Below are 18,821 nucleotides of genomic sequence, written 5' to 3' on the forward strand. Positions count from 1 at the left end.
GTCTTTTCATTATGGCTTTCTTTTAAAGAGTACATCCATATAAGCTTTGTCCAGATCAATGTTTTTTTTTCTGCCCTGGTGCCCGCAAATTCTCAGGGAGCAGCCTCCGACTTCTTATCTCCCCCAGGATGATATCATCCTTGTTTCGAGGCCCCTGGGTCCTAGCATCCTCAAGGGCACTGTGCACATCCTGCAGTTTCATCTGAAGCCAGTCCTGTCTTTCCACAGTGTGTCGATGCTCTCCAAGGTTATGCATTAATTGCATCTCACTCACTGATCTTTTCCTGAAAGAAAGGAAAGCAAAGGAACAGATGCAGAGTCTTTCTGAATTCGTGATTTTCTCTCAAAACCCAGGCTTGGAAACTTTTGTAATGTTCAGCAATACAGAGCTGTACAACCTTCCTTTCTAATTTGTCAGAGATAGAATAACATCTGGAGAAGAGGAGGAAGGTGGATGGTAATTTGTTAATGACAATAGGTATATTAGTCAGAAGGCATCAAAAATGGGAAGTAGTCCGGTTCCATGATAATAGTGTTTGTATATTTACCATTTATTTTATCTGTTGTAGTTGAGCTTAGGGCTTAACATGGCAAGAGTTAACTGATTAATAAAATTATGGTATTTGTTCAGAGTACTCTTCTATGAACACTAGAGTTAAGGAAGCATGGTTTCCTGTGGATTTGTATCTCAATGCTGATTGATGTTAGTGCCCACAGGTGAGGTCCAGCTAGACTCTTGCACAATAAGAAAGATGTTTTTCTATTTAGGATCCTCCAAACATGTAATCAGAATCACAGAATCATTAAGGTTGGGCAAGACCTCCAAGGTCATCTGGTCCAACCGTCCCCAGTGATCTTCCTAAGAGAACACTTACATGACTTTTCTTCCTCCACTATTTTCAAAAAATGTTTAAGAACTCTGTGTATGAGATCTCTAAAGATGTATCTAGAAGACAGTGTGGCTGGCTGGGCCAAGTGGTTCAAAAACAGGGATAGAAAGCCTGACATACACATAAACTTATATACAGACAAACCATCTTCTCAAGAACAGCTAACATTATCCTGCAAAATTTCAAAGTGTGTAATAATGTACTTACATCATTGGTCTTCCATCAGAGTTTGTAAAAAAGCATATGGCAGATAAAATCATTGCAGTCTTGGCCAGTCTTATTATAGAAGTCATTTTGTCTGCAAAGATAGTAATTAATACATGTATAAATCTGTATTTCAGGTAATTACTGTTCTAAAAAAGAAAGGTTGAAGAAAGACATCAGAGAAGTGACTTTAAAAGCATTCTTCTCATGAAATGGGTTAGAGTAAGGAATGCAACAGAAGAATTTAGTTCTATACTAAGTTTTGTGAGCAACTTACTTTGTAGGCAAGTCTAAAAAATTCTGTGAGCCTTAGCTGCTCTGCATCATCCTCATCTAGGTACCCATGTTTTCAATAACTGGCTGAAAAGCATTGTGTCCTTTTAGTACCGTTATTTATCATTTATACTTGATATGCTCCAAGTCTATTGAAATACTTATATATAGCTATGCCAGTGAAAAAGTTTTGTTCTTTTAGCTATTTCTTTTGTGTCATCTAGTTGCATTATCTTTAGAATGAAGAAGCTGACGCTCTTCTTGACAATTTTGCATAGTGTCATATCTCTACTGAGTTATTTCATTCTCCATTTAGTAGAGAATCTCACAATAATCTCACAATAGAGAAATGAGAATTAAGCCCTACATTTTTTCATTATAAATCCTGCCTTGCCAGTATGATTTCCACTCTGCTTTGTATATCATCATCAGTATTTCCACTTGGTTTGTACTTGAAGAATATTTGTTATTGATGATGCTACAGCAAGCAGGTATGACACAGACAAAATTTCAGTTTCCAGTTTGGATTTTCAGTATTGACAGCCAGAAAAGCCTTTTTTTTTTTTTTTTCCTTCTTTTTTTTCTAGAGCTTAAGAAATTTGATAGACGGTAACATAAATATTAAAAATATAAAACTCCAGAATGCCATTCTTGCAATATTTTCTGCAGTTTCACACTAGGTCAGAAAAGCATTTACTACATGGCATCTTCCTTGATAGAATGAATGTGGTCCTAGCAGTTCATCTAAGTCAATATTAAAAATTTCTAGTTTACTGTGTCGGACTTCTGCATTTCAAACATACGGTTCAGATAACAAAACAGCTCGATCTTACATACATTCACTTTATCCGTAAGATACTATTTTTAAGTTTGAAAAGAAGCCGAAGTAAAAGCTGAATAAAGAATCAATGATAAAATCTTATAGATAAGCCTTCTAGAGAACTTGGAAATAAAATATATACTTACCAGATACTATCTTAAACAGATTTCTCGTTTGGGTATGTCAGCAGATGACTGTCTCTTGATGTCAAGTGTATTTAAAGACTACTGAATTGGTTAGTGGGCCCTTAAATGTAACTCTAAAATAGAGCTTCTAAGTAACTTAGAAGCCCTTTTATTGTCTCAGTTGATGTCACTCTCAACACACACCCTCCTGACTCTCTTGTACCCACCCTCAGATGCTTTTGTTAATTTGGCATTTACAGGGAAAAGAAAGGTCTCAGCGAAAAAGTATCCTTGGTAGCTGTGAAGAAGTTTGACTTTTAAATTCAAGTCCCCTTTTACTCATAGATCTATGCCCAAGACAGTGTGATCTCCGAAGCTGGTTGGAAGGATTTGCAGAGAAAGCTTTGTGATGTTAAATGCAGGCAGTGGGTTAGTGATCTACAAATGCAAGATAAAAAATACTGCAAAGCTAATAAGTGTAATAGTTGTGAGAAATAAGAATACTTATACCTATAAGAATAGGTAACTGACACTTTAGGTCAGATTCCAGGTTTCTTTGTAAAAGAATATACCGAAGAGGAGCAGAAGCCCTGAGATGATAGAAGGTCATGTTTTTAATGAGAAACTGATGGTACTGAAAAGTCATTAAAATATAGTGTTAGAACCCCATTGCACCTACACTTACGGATATACCTGAATCGCTCAAATGTGTTAGATAAAGTGGAGGCATTTGAAGAGGCTGTGATATAAATTAGTACTTTAAAAAATTTGGCAAAGAAATAAAGAACTCTGCCTACATTCTAAGAAGTAAAATGTGTAAATAATACTATCCCATATGTATGAATAAAAACTATTTTTGGCTGCATGATAGTTTTCGTGCAGTAGATGCTTCTTCTGATTTCTAGCCCATTTAATCAGGAAAAAAATATATGTTTACATCTGCACACTTTAACACACCATTCGGAAGCTATCATTGCTTTTACAGTGAATACTATTTAGATTATGCTATCTATATACCTGTAGTATTTCACAAAAAGGCAGAACAGATATTTTATACTATTGAATTGTGAAGATGGTATTGTCATGGGGAAAGGAAGGAAACACAGAAGCTCCAAAAAAAATCCAAAAAGTGTTCATGGTTCCCTCAGTAAATAGTAATCTGAGAAGTAAAGAAATAATCCACTTAAACATGTTCAAGAGATCAGGATAGAGCTGGCTTCCAGTATTAATCGGTTGTCAATATCCTTCTACCTACACAAATAAGAAAGCATATAGAGGTTTATGGGGATGATATATTTTCTTAGGAGATTTATATCCACTTCAGCAACTAACAATGCTAACCTGAAGGCTTTAGCAACTCAACATATAGCAAGGGCATGGCATTAAAAAAAACCATGCTTTCGTATAAACTGGTAGCAACAGATAGTGAAAATGGGCAATGAGCCATTAAGAACAATTGCAAAATGAGTATTAACAAACCTGAGCTGCAGATGTTACTCTTTCTATTGAAGTTGCATACTTTACAATGCACATGTAAATCTGGAAGAGACCCCAGGCTGGAGCCTTGAAAAAAATGAGACAGAGAAAGCACCAGAGTATATTGCAGTTGAAAATACTTCATTGACTTCAGACAGCTTAGAGTCTGTTAGTGCATATGCCCTTAAGACGTGATTTTAGCTGGCTGATTTGAAGCATACGTAGTCTTTATAGCAACTCTGAAAAAGGATTGCTTATTCAATGTCATTTTTATTCAAAGGTACTAAATTTGTTGTACCCAAAATCTCAAGCAAAGATTGCTAAACTTGATCATTTGAAAGGAAGTTGCATGTGAAAAAAATATAGAAGACAAATTAGAACTGCAACATTTTCCCTGAATGAGAGAAGATACAAAAATAATAATAAAAAGAATTAAAAATTGAAATATAGATATACATTTGTTAACTAATAGAGCCTGTGATAGTTACTATATAAATTTTTAATTACAGTTAAATATTGCTTAATCTGTATATACTGAAAAAAAATATGTTTTGGACTATCCCTGATACCGAGAAATCAGGTTATTTGAAAATACTTATCTCATGTCATCTGTGTTCACTAAACATGGCATATCAAATGTGTGAATGACAGTTAGTGGACCAAATGAATGTAATTCTTTTACAAAATACTGTAATTGTGAACATTTTCCTTTGAACACAGTGTATTCACTGAGTAACTCTCAGCTGAAAATGATGTTGAGCTCTTTTAATGTTTCAGAAAGATGAAGATTCATGTTCTGATTTTTTTTTCTCTTTCTTAATCATCCCTGTAAAACAAACAAACAAACAAAAAACAATAAAAAAACAACAGGTCTCTTTTGGGCACTACTTAATGGAAGAGGAGAAATCGGGGCTAACACCTGCTGAAATGCTGTTCCATGGGAGGCTTAAAACCAGAATTTGTAGTCAGTGTGGTATAAAGAGGTATATAAACTCTTAAGGAACAAATGCAAAAATAAAATCTCTTCTGTGAAAAAGCATTTCATCATCCTTTGAATTTATAAGTGTGCATATAGATAATGGGTGGAAAAAAAAAATCACAATTTTTTTAGGAAATTACCTTATGTTAGTGAGAATACATTTCTACAGCACACAAATGAGACAAGAGACAATTTTTGCTTCTCTTGGAACATGACGAGAAAACCCACAATGGATTCTGAGTTTCCATGTTCTGAAAATGGCAGGCTATCAGGCTATGAATGAGCCAATGTATAAAACCGGGTAGAACTGAATAGAGCAGTCCAGAAACTATGAACTGTTAGATATCTCGGGTATCTACCAGAGAAAGGCAACCAATTTGTCAATTGGTTGCAAGGAATTGTATGTTGTTGCATTATCAGAGAGAGAGATGAAAACCTGAAGATGCTGAAATGACAGGGTGGGAGGGAAAAGATGACCACAGCCTATTCCTCTGACAAGTCTGTATCTTGATCAAAGAACTACCCTTCCTTAACCTTCCCTTATAGATTGTACAGATACTTTAATCAACTGCACATGAAAAAAACCACCGTGTTTCTTTGTTTGCAGGAGGCGTGACACCTTACTTTGAATTGGTACCATTGCATGTAATCAGACACTCAGGTTGAAGACAAGTGGAAAGCAATTAGACGGATTTTACAGCCAGCTAGGTAAACAATGGCTGTATTCCAAAAATACTGAATACTGAATAATCTACTTTGTAAAGTCTATTCATTTTTGTTAGGAAGAAGTATTATATTGTACCTTGAAACTAAACACATCCTGAGGTACATTAGTGGAATATAATACTTTCTAGGATTATATACTAAGTGACCAAGAAATATTTTCACAAATCAATTATATAATCTGGTGTATTAATATTCCTTAAGAATTCTGGATTCTAATCCCCTAGATTTAAGATTTAACTGTTAAAGTTATTTTTTTTCCATGTTATTTACAAAATCATTTTTTTGCCACTGTGGTTGTTCCGGTAGACAGTTCCAGATAAAATGTATTCTAACTGCAACTATGACTAAGAGAATATTAGTAGATCATTGAGCAAGGGAACAGATCATTGGTGGCCCACTGGATAACTGGTGAGACAACCTTTCTAAATGTGTCCAAGGAATGTTCTGCCTTGACACAATGAAGATCCAAAGTGACAGTCAGTAAACTCTTTAGAACTTCATTTGATTGACAAGATTTGTGGCTTTTCAAATACCACAGCAGCATGTTTGGTAATTTATTTAAGCAATGCTGGGTATCTTCAGGTGCCTTTTGAGTTCTTGCAGCTAGATGAAGCTTCTACCACATGCCAATTTCCAATTAGATGAAAAAACCTGCAGACAAGTGAAAATCAAAAGGTGGTCTACCATGTTCATAAAATGTGTTTTTTGCAGCTACTGAAATTTGGAAATAATCTTTATCCAGTTACATAGCATTTTTTATCTGAGAATCAGAATGTTAACAAATCTCCCTGATTTCTTTGTAAGGAAAGTAAAAAATTGATGCTCTTTGTTTCTGTTTTATGGAAACAAATACAGATTAAATGCAAAGATCACTGAGAAAAAGATTAGGAAGAAAACAGAAGCTGGTAGAGTCTAGTCCCATTCACCTGACTTCAACTACACATGGTTGCCTAGGGACTTAATCTAGACACTGTAATGGTAATTTTGATCCAGATTATTTTTAGAATTTTCACTGATTAAGTGAAACATGCAATGTCTAAATGGACACCCATTTGTGCTGTCAGTGTAACTTATCCAAGTTACGTAATGGAGATACCCAGTTTATTACGAATTACTATTGACCTATCATGGACATGTCAGGCTTTGATGACATAATCATGAATGTATGAGTGTTTGCTCTTTGCATGCCACCCTATGTCATGGCTGCATAGAATTTCATATAGCATTACATGGCTGTTTTGAAGCCTAAATGGAGAGCTGTGCTTACCTCATCTCTTTCTCATGAGAAGAATCTGAAACTTGGAGAAACAGCCCAGAACATCCAGGAGGAATGCTAAAATGGCTGTTAAGCAAAGTCATGACGATGAGGTACATCTTATTTCCTACAGAGACATTTCAATGGTCAGTAACGAAAATACAGTTGTATAACTTGAATGTTAAGGAAGCTTTATTTAAATTTCAACTCATAGGTACTGACACATTGCTAAATAACTTTTAGGGAATTGTAGACTAAAGGTATAAATGTTTATAGAACTGTATATGAAACTATAGATATTACTTCACATATTAAAGTTCTGATAAATTATTTTATAGTCAGTAATTACTTAGTGGAATATTAGCCCTGATCACAATGAAGCATGTTGTCAATGTCTTGCTGAATACATTGCTATAATGAAGCATAGTGTACTTCATGACCTTTTTCAGTAGATAAGAAGCTGGTACAGAATTCAAAAGTGTTGTTGGATCATCAGATTTCTGGGGTCAATACCAAATGGAATGGTATATGTTTATGCATATGCAGACACACAGTCCTATATAGGCCACGGTGTTTATTGGCCTATTACTAGCTGTAAGTACTTGATTCAGGCTTGAGTTCCCATTTAATGACATGAAATGTAGTATTGCTCTAATGGGGCCTTGTGTTCTTTTTTGTTATCCTTGAAATTGACATGGCATTCCTGACAAGCGACACAAGGCGACCAGTTTTGAGAGTATAAGTAATCCCTGAAAATGCGCAGAAAATGCATCTAGCATTGATGACAGGGATGAATCTAAAATCCCCCCCCCTCCCTTTCCAGGCTTAAGAACCTCACTCAAGGCTTAAAGATTTAGGAACCCTCTCTTGAACATGTATGACACACACACACATTCTAAAACATTTTCAAATCCATTAAGACATCTACTAAAACAGTTCTGAGTAATTACATATTAGTATCCACTGGAATCTAGAGGTGGGAGCTAGGGAACAGCAGATACCTACAAGTAAGAGATTTGACCTAAAAAGACTGTTGTAACTGAATATGCTAGTTCTGCATAAAACAGCATTGACAACTCAGGATGACCCAGGATGGAGCAATGAAGGTCTGCATTTTTTATGCAGGTAGCCACATATTTTCCTATTCTTTCTACTGAAAAGGCATTTCAAGTTCATATTCCCATATTTTTTGCAGTCACTGCAGATGAGCAGATAGTATCCAAGCAAGCGATCTGGAGCGTGATGAAATCTCATGGGAATGATGTATTCAATTTACAAATGAAAAATAACATTTCAGACTTCTTCAGTCCAGTGAATGTTCTGAAAAAAAATCCTTCATAAACAGCTTAAAAACGTGGAGAATAGAGAACTGGCAAAAAAACATTGTTTTGTTTGGATTATGAAAGAAAATACTGTGTTAGGTGCTATGCAAACATGCAGGAAGATGGAGACCTTCTAATAACTGTTACTAAGGACAAAAATGTGTTGTATTGTATACAAAGTGTTTCAGTATTTGAGATGCTAATTATGGCAAATAAAATGTTTTAAGTTGTATGTTAAAGAACTTGTCCCAGATAATCAAATACTTTAAATTAAAACTTATAGATAGCAAACTTTATTGAAGATTAACTCAATTTGTTGTCAAATATTTTTACCTGAAGTATCTTCAAGTACTCTTTTAACTTATTTGTATATTTAGTCTGTATATATACTATGCTCTGAAGTAATAATATATTTTCTTTATTTTCCCTCCTTTATTTAGTCATTATTTTTCACTAAATTATTAACTTGATATTAATAATTGTCAATATCAAATTCTTGAATTAATCATTTTCTTTTACAAAACTCAAAAGACATTTTAAATACTGTTTATTTGCATTTTATGTATATTTTAAATCCTTCCATATTGATCAGTAATTTTCTGAAAACTCATTTTTCTTCTTAAAATTTCCCGAAATGTCAGTACTAACATGAAATTCTTACAGTAACTATCATAATATAATTAGTCAGGAAGTCCAGCCCCTTATGTATTTTGACCACCAGTCACTTCTTTTTCTCCTTTTTACTTCATTCTTTTCTGTGGTTGGATTTGACAATGTTGTCTATGGTAAAATGCACTTTATGGTAAAATTCGTGAGTCTCAGTGCTTAGCAGTTATTTGATTTTGTTTCTTTGTTTCTCTATGTTTCAGTCTCTATGTTCAGCTGGTGAGATAAAAAAGAAGAAAATGGTTTTGAATCTAAAAATCATCAACCTGGCTTTTTCTATTATGATGTTCAGTAGAGAAGAATGTTATTACTCTAATGTAGTGGTAATTTCAATGAATTAGATGATACTAGTCAGTATGTCTCTTGGATCTTGCTTGCTGGCATATATATTTCTTCTCTATCACCAAACTACACAGTTTATCTTGATTTTCCTGATAAAACATTTAGTTCTCTGCTTAGCCTCTGCTGAAACATATTCCTAGGCTGCTTTTCTCCCTCCATCTGAAATTTACATTCCTTATCCTAGTTTTCTAGGCTTTTAGTAAAAGGCACAGATCCACACTTTGTTGCACAACATATTGTCATTTTAATTATGCATTTTGAACTAGGATACTAAGAAATCAAAATTTGCTTAGCTCGCATTATGCATAAGTGACAATATAGAAGGCTGAGTAGTGAAGGACCCAGTCCTATATTTCTGCTCTCGTTTTCTACTACCTTTTGTTTTATATTGTAATCTTCCTATTTCTTAGCATAGTAAAGTGAAGGTGAAAATTAACCACTTCTATCTGTGGCTCTTCATCACCTGCCTGAGCAAGTCACTTCATTTTTCCATGCTTCAGAGTCCATATTAAAATGGCCATCCCTATACAGTCCTGTCCCTAATGTGATTTTTTCAGTGGTAACCCATATGTTAGGAACAGGCTTTCTTCCATTAGCCAGTTAACTTTCTTCCCTTTGACTCTTTTCCCCCTTCTTACTATGCACTGCAAAATTCTCTCTTGACTGTATTTCAGTGCTTAATAAAAGACAGCAATGAATATATATAGCAAAATATATATTAAAAAAGCAGAATCCGTAAGAAGCAGCCCAAACATACACGATACTAGTGCAAACCATTACTTCAATTCCTTATAAAAAGTAATTTTTCTAATTCTGTATGATCTCAAGACTGAACTTGTTGGTTATGGGCTTCATTTTCACATGAATTTTTATGCACATCCTAAACCATAATCCCTAGCAGCCTTGTGATATTTAAGACAGAAGAAGAATTTAAGCAATGACTCATTAGTTTTCTCAAGATTAATGCCCTGTCTCCCCTTGCATACGCTGGGAAACTCCTTTTAAAGGAGTCTCTGGGTATCTCTAATACAAATGACCTGAAAAACAGTACAAAGGCACAGTCAGAAGCTGAAAGGAAATAGGACAAACTAATGTGCAAAGGTAGTAGTAGTATTCTGGACCCAAAAATCTGTTTGTATCTGGGAGATCCATAAACATTTGTGAGAATATAAATTTACTAAGGTGCACAGAAGAGATGGCTTGAGCTAACTGTTTTTGTTGCATGCTAGCATCTGTGCTGTAACTATAGGAACGGACTTTATAAATAGCCCAACCCAGTTACCTTTTTCAGAACTTCAGGGATAGCTAGTGCCCAAAATAGATGAATTACATAAGTCAGTTCTCTAAACATACTCATTCACTCTGCAAACTGGGCTCTTTGTGCACTGCTGTAAAATTAGTGCATCCCTCTAGCTTACATTTAATACTCACTGGAGCAGTTATTCAGTTGACACAGTTACACTAACTCAAAGGAGCAGTGCTAATCTTCAGCATCGGACAGTTTGGACTTTGGCTGCAGAGGTTTGTTAAAGTGCATTTAAAAAGAAGAGCAGATCTGAAATGTCAGACAGTAATGCAAATTTTGAAGTTAAATCAGCAAGGGCTAAAAAGGCCTACTTCTGTACACATCAGACTGGATGCACATGGCTGAGTTATATGAGGAAGGGAAATACTCAGTCTGAATCATGCACACTTGCAAGATTGTCCTTGGACTTAAGATTACAATAGAAGCTAGAGAAATGTTTCTTCCTCTGGAAAACAATAGTATTTAAGAAGCACCTTACACTAAATAGATCTTATTCTGGAGTTCCAAAATCTATATTTAAAGGAGGAATTGTGTACAAATCTGGAGACCTAGTGTATTTTAAGTGGAAGTGTCACTCTTGGACCAAATACTGACTATCTACAATTCTAAGGGCCTTTTACAATTCATTTGTGTCCTGAAAGGATTTGCAAACTGAATACTACACATACCTCAATACATGCAATTTTGTGCCCAGTTGCTGGTTTCTCAAGCTGAGCAGTTTCTCAAGCTGAGCTCATTGCTACAGTGGCCTAACAGCCTAATAATTTAAAAGAACATTGGGTTGAAATGGGCAGATCTGAAGACACAGATGCTCAAATATGACCTCATCACATTAAGAATATACCTAGAGGAACAGTATCCTTCCAGCAGAGAGTGTTCTATGGTTATTTTATCACTAATGCCGGAACAGTGCTCTTGCTTATTGTAATCCTCATACTATCTTTGAGGGAAGAGTTAACTACATGTACATCTATTTTACAGAGGAGCTAAAAGAAATAAGAAAAAGTCTATAAAACTCCAAGCTGAAATCTACCTAGAATGATAGAAAATATCAGTGAAAGGCCCCTGCATCACTGTATGTAAGTGGAGATACTTTCTGTTAAGAGTGTTCCACACTGTATAACATTTATGGTTGCAGAGACCAAAAGCTGAGCTCATTTGGTATGTGGAGTCCTGCATTCCAGACGGCAATGCAGACTACAGGGCTGTGAGTCTATTACTGCACTGTTATGCAATGTTTACGAGCTCCCTGCCACAAATGATCTACCTCCTGCAAGAGGCACATATTTCCTGCTTCAGTGGAGCTGCAGTCTCATCTTCCCTGTATTCGTCTTCACAGAGGTATTACACAAAATCTGCAGATGTTTTTTTTAAAGTTTCTTGGGTGTTATTAGATTTTCATTCTAGGTATGTACTACCTACACATCCTTATTTTATTTCCATCAACCATCACTGTTTTATCCATTTGTGTTATGTTTCTCTCCCGGGCTTTTGTTCCTAACTTATGATCAGTCATATGGCACACTGCCTGCCATGTTTATGAAGAAATATGAATGCATATTTCTCTTCTTAATTTATAGCTCTGTTCTCTGAAGCATGAAGTAAAAGCTTTTTTGGAAAAATATGAATATTGAATGGAATGATTGTCATTTTTTGAATTTTTGGGAAGACTCAGACTGACAGCTGTTATTGCTAGTGTCAATCCCACCTCTATGCAATAAAACACTCCTCTGTATTATCTCACTGCGCAAGTATCCTAAGTACTTTGTTACAGGCATTTACTTACACCCTGGTGCTGTGACAGTGAAACACGTGTCATTCAGCTTTCATGGCAGCAGTGTAAATAACATTAGACTAACCAGGTGATGGTATCACATCAATAGTTTGGATTGCATAGGAAATAAGTTGCATTTCTATTTTTTTGAGTACAGATTACAAACGAATACAAAGGGCTTTTCAAATTTCCCAATGTTCTGAAGAGACTATTGTCAATGTAACAATTTTAAAGGAAGCTTTTGACTATCTACTGTTTCACAGAATCATTCTGATTCCTAGGAGCCTTGTAGTCTAACCACCTGCTCAAAGCAGGTTCAACAGTGAATTCAGGCCAGGTTGCTCAGGGTTTATCCAGTTGGTTCTTGAAAATCTGCAGAAGCAAAGATCCCAGAAGCTCTCTAGGCAGCCTGCTTCAGTGTTTAATTACCCTTAAGGGAAAACTTATTTACCTTATACCCAGTCAGAATCTGACCTTTTTCATTTTGTGGCCATTTTGTCTCATTCTCTCACAATGCAGCCTGTTTTTCTTATCTTGGGCACCCCTCTTAGGTATGAAAAGGCTGTTATTAGGCCCTCATAAGCCTTTCCAGGTTGAACAAGCCCAGTTCCCTCAACTTCTCCTTACAGAGTAACTATTCCAAGCCCCTGAACATCATGGTGGTCCTCCACTGGATTTTGGATTTGCTCAACTTGGTCATCTTTCTTGTACAATAAGCCCACAAAGTGGACACAGGATTCCAGATGCAGTCCAGTGTGTGCTGAGTAATAAGGTATAATCACTTCTCCCAGTCTGCTGCCTAAGGTGCTGTTGATATGTCCCAGTATGCAGTTAGCCTTCGTTGCTCCCACAGCCTACTTACTGCTGATTCATTAAGCTCACTGTTCACCCAAGCCCTGAGCTTTTTTCAGCAGTGTTGCTCTCTAGCCAGTCAGTCCTTAGCCTTTACTATTGCAAGGAATTGGTCCATCCCAGGTGCAGGACTTTGCATTTGTCCTTGCTGAATTTCATGAGGTTCCTGTAAACCCATTCTTCTAACTGAATGTTAGGTCCTTCTGAATGGCAAGCCTGCCTTGAGCTTTTGACTGTACTCCCCAAGTTGGTGTCACTGGCATTTGCAGTATAAAGGCACATTTTGACAGGTCTTGCCTTATTTTTCTCAGAATTCTTTAAATATGTTAATAAAGTAATAAAGAAGTCAAAATGCATGTAGACCTTGAGTATGACTTGATTCAGTAATTCCTGTCTTCCTAAGAATACTGCATGTCAAGAGCTGTCATCCACTTGAGCATGAATTTTTGTCCCCTCATGAAAAAAAATATCCAGATGCTATAAAAATATTTATGTGAAAGGAAATAATACTTGTACATTTAATTATTATTATTTTTAATCCATGTGTTTTTACTTCATTTGGGATCTTTATCATGCAATACTTTGCCTAGAAGTTCGCTTTGGCAAGTTTCATAGGAAATTATTACCTCTTAGGGGGTTTCAACAAGCACTGGCAAAACATTCAAATACAAAAGCTTTTGAAAATCTGATCTACTTGCTGCATCTCAACAATAAGTACTCCAGTATAATTAAAACTATGCCATTAGTCATGAATATCTGTAATCAAGGGCAGATCTGCTGAGATGGATGTATCACAAAGCTCATTCTTTGCCTAGCATGCATTTTCTTTGTTTCATGTTATCATTACATCTCTGCAGCTAGTTGATTTCTTGGGATATCTTTCTTAGAACCAGAAAAAAACAAACCAAAGGTACAAAATATTACTAGGGAGGAAGTGTTTGAACTTACCGTACTGTCTAAATCACATATACAAGTAGAAGACGTACTTTGTAATTCCTTTTCTGTTTACTCAGTATGTGCACATAGATTATATCCATGTTTTCTGACTCAAAAGAGCTCTGACAACATTTTCAAGAGTTTCGTGACAGCGGCTTCCTTCAATGTAGATTAAATAGAACAAATTTTCTTAAGTGGCTCTTGCACCCGAACTGTAAGGATCTTCCTTTCCCTTCCCTTCCCTTCCCTTCCCTTCCCTTCCCTTCCCTTCCCTTCCCTTCCCTTCCCTTCCCTTCCCTTCCCTTCCCTTCCCTTCCCTTCCCTTCCCTTCCCTTCCCTTCCCTTCCCTTCCCTTCCCTTCCCTTCCCTTCCCTTTGCTTCCTTCCTTCCTTCCCTCCTTTCCTTCTTTCCTTTCCCTTTTTTTATTTGTACAATTTCACAAGCACTATTATGTGAGTTTCCTCAGAGAGCACTGCTCTCACAGGCCTAATGCTCTCACTGGGGAAACTTCTAAACTCCCTAGACTTCGGTCTGTGTTCTTAAAAAGGAGAATTTGCCTTACAGATGAAATTCCCTAGCTCCCAGATTTCCATTCTGAGAGGCAACATGCATTCATTAACAAAGGTGGCTCTTTTACCATTATAATGGTAGGGATGCACAACATGAAGTCCTTGTCATAGCAAAATTAATTTTGTATTAAATACCGATATCTAATGACAATTTATTTATATAGTGAAAGTACGTAAGGTTTTACTAAAACCCATGTAATTTTTAAAAAAGATTGGTAAATTGTGCACCTGAAGAGCTGGTGATGTTTTAGGGAGGACATTGGCTTGTAAGAGGCTCCCTCCAGCTCCTACCATAGGGATAAGTTCAGGATCTTAGGTTTTAATTGTTGTTTGGCTTTGGGATCATCTCTTCTACAACTGTTTGCTTTCATGACATCCACAATAAAAGATTCAAGTGTCCCATGTGCTATGAGCAAGTATAGGGGTTTACTTGCTGGGGAATTAAAAATTGGTAAGCCTAAGGGGAAAGACCACATATCATTTTTGCATGGAGCAACATCTATTGAGGCATTTGAATGCAGCCACAGTGCATGATGTATGCTATTAGCAACACTGCTCTCACGTGGAGAAAAAGAGGAAGTTTTCTTTAGAGAAACAGTATGGCCTTCCAATTATCAGCAAGAGCACAGTGAAGGAATGAGTTTGCTCTTGCTACTGAAACAAAAAAATTGGGATGCTTTTTTTCATATTGAGAACCAAGTGTTTCAGTGTATGAGAAGAAGAGATAGCCAAAAGGTCTCCTCCTAAGAAAAATATCTGAACAATTTTACTAAGCAGATAATACAGAGTGTGACTGAACCCTTCCATGGCCACTTCTGTATTAACGAAGAGAAAAGGGGCCAAGTTAACCCTGGGGTAGTTCTGATGAAGTTAATGTAATTGTGGTTGTACAAAGATGGAATCTGGACTGCAGTGTAGCTGATTTCTGGCGATATAAGAGTTGAGAGATGAATGTTGACAGATTTAGAAAGGATGCTTTAGGATGTTACCAGCTTGTCTGTTCACTCTTTCTCTTAGCTAGATGTCACCTTTACAAATACTGAGCTTCATGAATTTGGCGTATGAGATTTCTAATCAGCTGCAGAGCAAAGAGTGACAGATTTCTAGCCAGAATAAACCAACAGAAGCCAGGCCTATATGCACAAAAATTGTAGATATTTGAGATAAAGAAGCTATAGGTAACATATAGATGTAGTAATAGTTATTCCCATAGTATTTTATTCACACAATGGCACTTATATCACTATTCCAATGCAGTAAAACAATCTTAACCTCCAAAACTGTACATCTCCAAAAGATCTCTAACCCTAACCCTAACCCTAATCTGCCTCTTATGAAAATAAACTGTGTCTGTAAAGCTGTATGTATTAAGCTGTTTCTTATTCTTAGCTGTGAGATGGTTTTCATGGAAATGGAACTTTAAATATTTTCAAACAAGTAATTAAGAATCTTTTGAAAATATCTTTCCTTTCACTTTTTTAGGACTTTGGCTATATCAGGGGATCCAACATATAAGAACTGAGAACTATTGACCTATGTTAATATAATTTCACTACTTAGTTCCTCCAGTGCAAAAAACAAATAAACAAAACAACAACAAAAAACACAGAAACAAAATTCCTTGAGAGTTTCTAATTTTTAACAAGAATAAAAGTTCACTTGTATATCCTTTATGTTGATTTCTCCAGGGAGATTTACATATATCTTCAAGTATATCATTTGGTCCTTAGGAAATTTGTGGTTTCAGTTGTCTTATCATTAGAAGTGTAATTATCCTTCAAGTACGCTTTAACTCCAATCCCAGAAAATTTTTCTCTCTCCTTCAACTTTCAAAGCTTTGTCTTGTGTTAGACTTGGAAGGAATGTTAGACTTGTTGGCTGGCCACAGTTCATTTTGTGACATTTTGTCAAATGACATTTGTTCCTAGCTCTGTACCTCTGACAGTGACAGTTCAAGTGCTCACTCTGACAAAGAAGGGAAGACTATTGCAAGCCAATACTTTAAAAGCTGACTCCTAGTGCCTCATCTTTGAAGGTGAAATTGCAAACAAGTCACATCTCTGTGGAAAAGATGTTCAGATAAGTGTTTTCCATTTTTAGAGGGCTCGTGTAGTTTAACAAGAAGCTAAATCCAGTCAAGCTGCACAGAACATAAGCTATGTATTTGACCCATTGCAGGTGCTATGTGCAGGTCACATGTTTTCTAGACATAAACATAAAACAAAAAGTAATCCGTGACCATTCAAATTTTGTTCCCTGTTAGCAAACACTAAGGAAGCACTGAAAGTGCAATGTGTAAAAAGTATATTAATAATAAAATTAAGACTATATCTATTCTGGGAAACTTGATGACAGATGACAGAAAGGAGATAGTGACATCCCAGAGAAGACAGTAGAGTCTGAATGATTTTTTTTTTTCACGGAATGTTTTATTAAAATGTTTTTTCATCTCCTGTTCACCTCTGCACTAGTGAACCAGCTGAAATAGTAGCTGTTTGAGGTTTGTCATCTCTGGGCCCTGTGTACAATGCATGATCAAGAAGGAGGACACACCTTTCTCCAGGAGGAGGTTGAGCAGAACTGACCAGGTGGTAAAATTAGCAAGGAGAGGGAGAGACAGAGGAGGAGGAGAAAAGAACAAATTCACTTGGAGAAAAAAGGGCCTTTTTCGTTTAGGCTGATGTGAGGAACAAAAAAGCATGATTGCAGTTTTTAGAAAGTCCTTTCCTGGTCCCTTTTAAATTTGTCTATGTGTCTTAAGCAGTAATTTACCCCTAAGCCAATTAGGAAAAGTTAAAAAAAAAAAAAAAAAAGCATGGAGAAAACTGGAAGGGAATGGAGCTGCAGGAAGAGCAAGAAGTGAAAGGGCTACAGAGCCAGGGGGACTGTAGCACCCCTAGCACAGAGCAACCCTCATAGCCACCAATATATTACTGAGATGTCAATGGGACTATGCAGATTTAATGAAGCAGACTGAAATGCTGTAAAATCTTTATCTAGGATATGTCTGCTCAGCTAGGTGAAGATGCAAATGCGTGTGGATCGGCACATTCAGGCTACTTATAATCTAGCTACTTAATATAGCAACCATAATGAAGGCTGGGTGAACAAAGCCCCAAAACAACCAACCTCTCTGAAGATGTTTTTGCTGATAGTAGTGAGGCTTGAGCTATTTATAATATAGTGGGTATGGATAAACCTGTCAGATTAAATGGTCTGGATAGGCGTAGACTAATTGGTTAATTGCAAATGCTCATACAACATGTGATTTTTTTAAGTGTTTTAATTTGGAGTGTTTCTTAAAAGTATTGAACATAACTCTGAAAGCACCTAGATAGGATTCTGAAGAAAAAAAAAATTACCCCAGGAACTGGTATAATATTTATACTTAATATATATATTATTAACTAACACAGCTATTTTGAGGATTATCAGGATTATTATGAGGATTTTTTCAAGTGTTTTAATACTTGAAGCTTTATGCATTTCCACCAAGGCTAGAATACCTTATGTGAAAACAGAGCCCTAGTAGGTCTAGGATGCAAAACTGAATTCAAATGTGATTTTTTGTTCATTGACAGAGATATAGTTATACTTTACAATATTTTAAAGCCCATAGTAAATCCATGACAACAGTAACATACTTTGGAATTATTTCAGAAACCTCTGGATGCATCTGTGTATTGTGAAGAAAGGAGGCTCATTGTCTATTCACATAAAACAGAAGTATATTCGACATATTTTTCCACACTCTTATATGTATTGTAGCATCTTGTGTTTCTTTTCACAAAATGCAGATTAGCTAAAATGCCACACAGTGAGAATCAAATGTCCTTACAGTGAAAATCAAAATCGTCTATGGAGTCATAAATGTAATACACAATAAATGTTTGTTCATTGTCTTTGTATTATAAAACAAGGAGTTCCGTTGAGGAGCAGGAGTTGCAAAAGCTCCCTGCTGAAGTTAAGATGTATAATACTTGGCTAGACCTATGAAAATTCTTTTGCTTAATGTAACAAAAAAGAGAAACCCCTCCCCTTCTCTCCTTCTGCATCTCAGTTGCCTCTTTTGTTCAAAGACACTGCTGCAAAGTTCATGTACCATCTCCTGATAAGTGCTAAACTAGTGTATCAACATCCTGCATTCCTGTCTCACGCTGGGCCAACATGACCAAATAAAAAAAAGAAGTTGAACCACAACGCGGAGGAAGACTACGGCTCATCTTCACGACCACCAGAGGGACAGAGACGACCCCCCTAGCAACAGTGCGCGCAGTCGCAGAATATACCAGATGTGCTGCGTAAT

At 36.2% G+C, this 18,821-nt stretch overlaps 2 protein-coding genes across 2 annotated transcripts in view; one reads left to right on the forward strand and one right to left on the reverse strand.

Moving 5' to 3' along the window:
• The window catches only part of FAR1 (fatty acyl-CoA reductase 1), an 83,779-nt gene that overhangs the window by 4,298 nt on the left and 60,660 nt on the right, over nt 1-18,821 (forward strand). The window lies entirely within an intron of this gene.
• PTH (parathyroid hormone) lies at nt 56-1,183 on the reverse strand. The gene is made up of 2 exons (XM_032187857.1): nt 1,098-1,183; nt 56-284 (listed from the first exon to the last, which is right to left on the reverse strand). The coding sequence occupies exons 1-2, from the start codon at nt 1,181-1,183 to the stop codon at nt 56-58; spliced, it is 315 nt and encodes a 104-aa protein (XP_032043748.1).

This window comes from Aythya fuligula, chromosome 5, assembly GCF_009819795.1.
Source record: "Aythya fuligula isolate bAytFul2 chromosome 5, bAytFul2.pri, whole genome shotgun sequence".
Taxonomy (NCBI): domain Eukaryota; kingdom Metazoa; phylum Chordata; class Aves; order Anseriformes; family Anatidae; genus Aythya; species Aythya fuligula.